Genomic DNA, 3,741 nt, shown 5'->3' with positions numbered 1-3,741 from the left:
GCGGTGCGCGCAATTTTGTGGGCGGATGCTCTGTCGTCGCTCGCTACTGTAAAGCTGATCGTTCTTATGCGGGTGTATACAATACACAAGTATGTCCGAACATATTCCCTTCGGACACTTTCATTCGGACAAAATATGTTCCCCTTAAGTCCAATACAAATGCCAAGTATGTCCGACTGAAATTGTCCGAACGGTGTCCGCAAAGTGATCATATTCACCCATACCTTGATGGAGCGCTTTTCTGCGGCAGTGACAACCTTGACCTCCGTGATCCATTCGCTGCGGCACATTTGTTTGAATGGCCCCATAACACCCACATCCAGGGGTTGAAGCACACTCGTTGTGTTTGCCGGCAGCGGCTGTAGGCATGCACTGCAAAACAACTTGTCTTCAAGGATCTTGTAGGATTTCTTCGACACATGGTAGGTAAAGTTGTCCGCAAGCACAAAAGAGGGACAGTCCACTTCGGGCTACAATACTTCACGAAGGTAGATCGACCACACACGCTGGTCCATGTCGGCCGTCTTTTGCACAACATTCACCGGGCCGGGTGGGTACGTTGGGAGCTCGTTGACATCAATCTCACCCCCGGAGTTCCTTTGACAATGATCAACAGCGGGATCTTCGTACCTACACACAGCATTGCTATCAATACCATCAGCCCGAACTAATAATGCCACAGTGATCTTGACAGAGTACTTCTGTGTCTCCTGAATGCGTCACAAACCACCAATCTTTGCCAACATACGTCCTGGTAGACTATCGTAATACACGGGAGTTTCGTCGACATTGATCCACGCACGCTTGGGAAGATGGATGAACTTGACATTGAATTCAGCTAGGAATATTTCTTGAACAGCAAGAAGTTTTCCTTGGGGCACCTTCGCAACCCACCAGCAGCACTGTACAACCGGTTCACCGACATGAACACCATCAACACGACGTCGCCTGCCAGCGGTCAATCCAAGTACAACCTCTTCCCACTCTTCAGTGGTTGCTTTCGACCACCGACACGTGCGTGGCAGAACGAGCTACCGCACAAACGGCCACCAACACTGATGGATATCGACACGGATAACAGCATACCGATGTGTCCGATGGTCAAGACCGCAGCACCCATGCCCAACCCACCAGCAGCACTGTACAACCTGTTCACCGGCCTGAACAACGCCTACATGAAATCGCCTGTCACCATCCAGTCCAAACCCCACCTGTTCACAACCCGTCACTAGCTGCCGTCGCCCACTGATACGGCTAAAACCGTCGTCGACAGAGGGATGGCAGTGTCCGCCCGCAATGAAATTGACCGAGCCACAGGCTCAGCGGCCTCAACACCACCGACAGGACGGCACATGCAGCCCAAACCCCACCCGGTCCCAATCCGTCACTGGCTGCCGTCGCCCACTGACACGGCTTTGGCACACCGGCCGAATGCGCCTCCGCTGAAACTGTTGCCACCACCGACGGACGACGAAACGGACTACAGCATACCGCTGTGAACGACGATCTCACACTGGTCCGGTGCACATGTGCCAGTTTCTTATTCCATACATAGGAAGCTCGATAATCGCGGCATGCTACGCAAGCGTGGGTACTCGATGCGGGGTGAAACGATTGTTTTCCGGGGCGAATTTAACCGCAAACCCCGTGTGTCACTGCTTTGTTTCATCGGAGCTGACGGTTTGGTGGACTACTATGACACTGAGGGAACCTTTGACCGAGCGACCTTTGTACGGTGCTGCACTTTGTTCGTTCATTCAGGCCTTGTTGCGATTCACCCTGGTGGCAACTCTGTGTGGATCCTGGACGGCGCCAAGATACATTGCCATGCCGAGATTGTGATGTACCTCCGAGAAATTGGCATTGTGCCAATATTCCTCCCTGCCTATTGCCCGTTTTACAACCCCATTGTGTACTTTTTTGGATATCTCAAGAAGTCATTTCAGCGCAATTATGAAGAATGTCGAACTGAGCAGAGCTTAATTTTGTTTGTGGTGCGAATCATGAGCAAAATGAAGTACCTGGACATGTCCAAGGTATTGGCACACTGCGGTTGGTTGAGTACCGGTCGCTTTGACCCATGCAAAGGCCTCCAACATGGTAAAGTTCGTCTGGGCGATGTTAGTATTGATACCAGTGATTTAGGTATTAATGAAGCTCAGTAATCAAGTGTTTTGCCATGTGACAATTACTCCTAGATTTACTACAGTTAAGATGCAGATGATGCAAACGAACAGTGCTGAAGAACTTTGATATTGCTTTATTCCATGTCATCCATGGTGTAATCATGATCCATGTCGTCGATATTTTCAATATCGTTCAATTCAGTCGTAACTACCTCATCGTGTGGTATTGGGGCTAGATCTGTTTCCATTGAAACAAGAACTTCCCCTTTGTTCGCAAATCCCCGCTGAAATATTTTCAAACGATGCACGACAATGTCAACAGCTCCGGCTAAATCGTCCGGCGAGGGACGCATCCACAACGTCCAATCCTGATCGAATGTGACGGTGAAACGATTCCATGCGAACTTGATGCCCCGATATCCTTGGTTTCAGCCGAGCAAGCACGTGTGGAGGCGGCATTTGCTGGACTCGGGATTCCCAAGCCAAGAGCGGCGGTTTCACATCAAAGGTGGCCCAAATCCGCCCGATAGGGTACGCAGCCTCCCATGTGTCATCCCACTTGGTGTGCAACTTGGCCATATACTCTTGAATAGTGGCTTCCGTTGGGGCACAAGATCGATCTTTGTTCCTTGGGGCGACGCAACATGTTGTGAAGTCAACGAGTTCATCCTTTGTGGCGACTTCATTCCCGTACTTTTAAATCGACAACGAGATGTGTGCGCTTCGTATCGAAACAAGCCACTCGTTCATTTTCGACTCATCCTCCAACTTCTTAGTGTGGCTCCCGTAACGCAACGCAAGGATACGTCCAAAGTGTGACTCGTTGATGTCGTCGTCCAATACGGCCCATGCGCCATCGTCGTTGCGCTCGGCAAGCCCAAGACACTCCGTTTTGAACTTCGTAAAGATCTTGGTCTGGATTTCGCTCCAAGTGGAACCCCCGCAGACGTACAGCGCTAACTTTATAGCGGATGTGTTTCGCTGGCCAACAGTATCCTTGATCAATGGATCTAGTACATTTTCGTAGAGACTGTTGGGGTGGGCGCTAGTGATTTCCTGAGACTGGGGAGGGGGGCTTTGAGATGACCTCGTGTTCCTGAAGAGGCAATCGGTGAGAGTTGGTGGTGTTGTTGCCTGCATCCTTCTCAAATCCGCGAGTTGTGTTGTGAATGGCAATCAAAATGACACGTCGAGGGTTTAGTCTTGTTTGATTGGTTACAATTATATCCAATTATACGCATGAATTAATTTTAACATATGGGAGAGATTGAGGCCCAGTTCGGCTGGCGAGATTCAATTGAGCGGGGTCCGGAAATTCGTACCGAATCTCCAATATTTGGAACCAATTTTTCATATTGCTAAAAATATCTAGTTAGAACAGGCTAATGTCAGTGTTATATTTGCTACAGTAGTCCCCCGCAATAGGGAGCTCAGGTGGTGGAGCATCGGTTTCTTAACTCAAAGGTTGTGGGTTCGATCCCCGGATTCCCCGGATTATTTCCGCAAGGATTTATCCGTCCCTCCCCTGGGGAATCCGGATAACAAGGGCTGCGTACGAAGACGAGGACCGAACTTCGAAGAAGATCGGTCGAAGCACGAGGTATGAAGCGTTGAG

General features: G+C 50.0%; 2 protein-coding genes across 2 annotated transcripts; one reads left to right on the top strand and one right to left on the bottom strand.

Moving 5' to 3' along the window:
• Window positions 1–923: 923 nt before the first annotated feature.
• H257_14880 (hypothetical protein) lies at window positions 924–1,232 on the top strand (the record flags this gene model as incomplete). The annotated part of the gene is made up of 1 exon (XM_009842789.1): window positions 924–1,232. The coding sequence occupies one exon, from the start codon at window positions 924–926 to the stop codon at window positions 1,230–1,232; it is 309 nt and encodes a 102-aa protein (XP_009841091.1).
• A 1,209-nt stretch (window positions 1,233–2,441) lies between these two features.
• H257_14879 (hypothetical protein) lies at window positions 2,442–3,266 on the bottom strand (the record flags this gene model as incomplete). The annotated part of the gene is made up of 2 exons (XM_009842788.1): window positions 2,442–2,754; window positions 2,896–3,266. 2 exons carry the CDS (start codon window positions 3,264–3,266, stop codon window positions 2,442–2,444), a joined length of 684 nt encoding a protein of 227 aa, XP_009841090.1.
• Window positions 3,267–3,741: the final 475 nt, after the last annotated feature.

The sequence above is a fragment of the Aphanomyces astaci genome (genome assembly GCF_000520075.1).
Source record: "Aphanomyces astaci strain APO3 unplaced genomic scaffold supercont1.63, whole genome shotgun sequence".
Taxonomy (NCBI): Eukaryota; Oomycota; class Saprolegniomycetes; order Saprolegniales; family Verrucalvaceae; genus Aphanomyces; species Aphanomyces astaci.
Note: the sequence above shows the minus strand (reverse complement) of the source record. Positions and strands in the feature narration are given on the sequence as shown.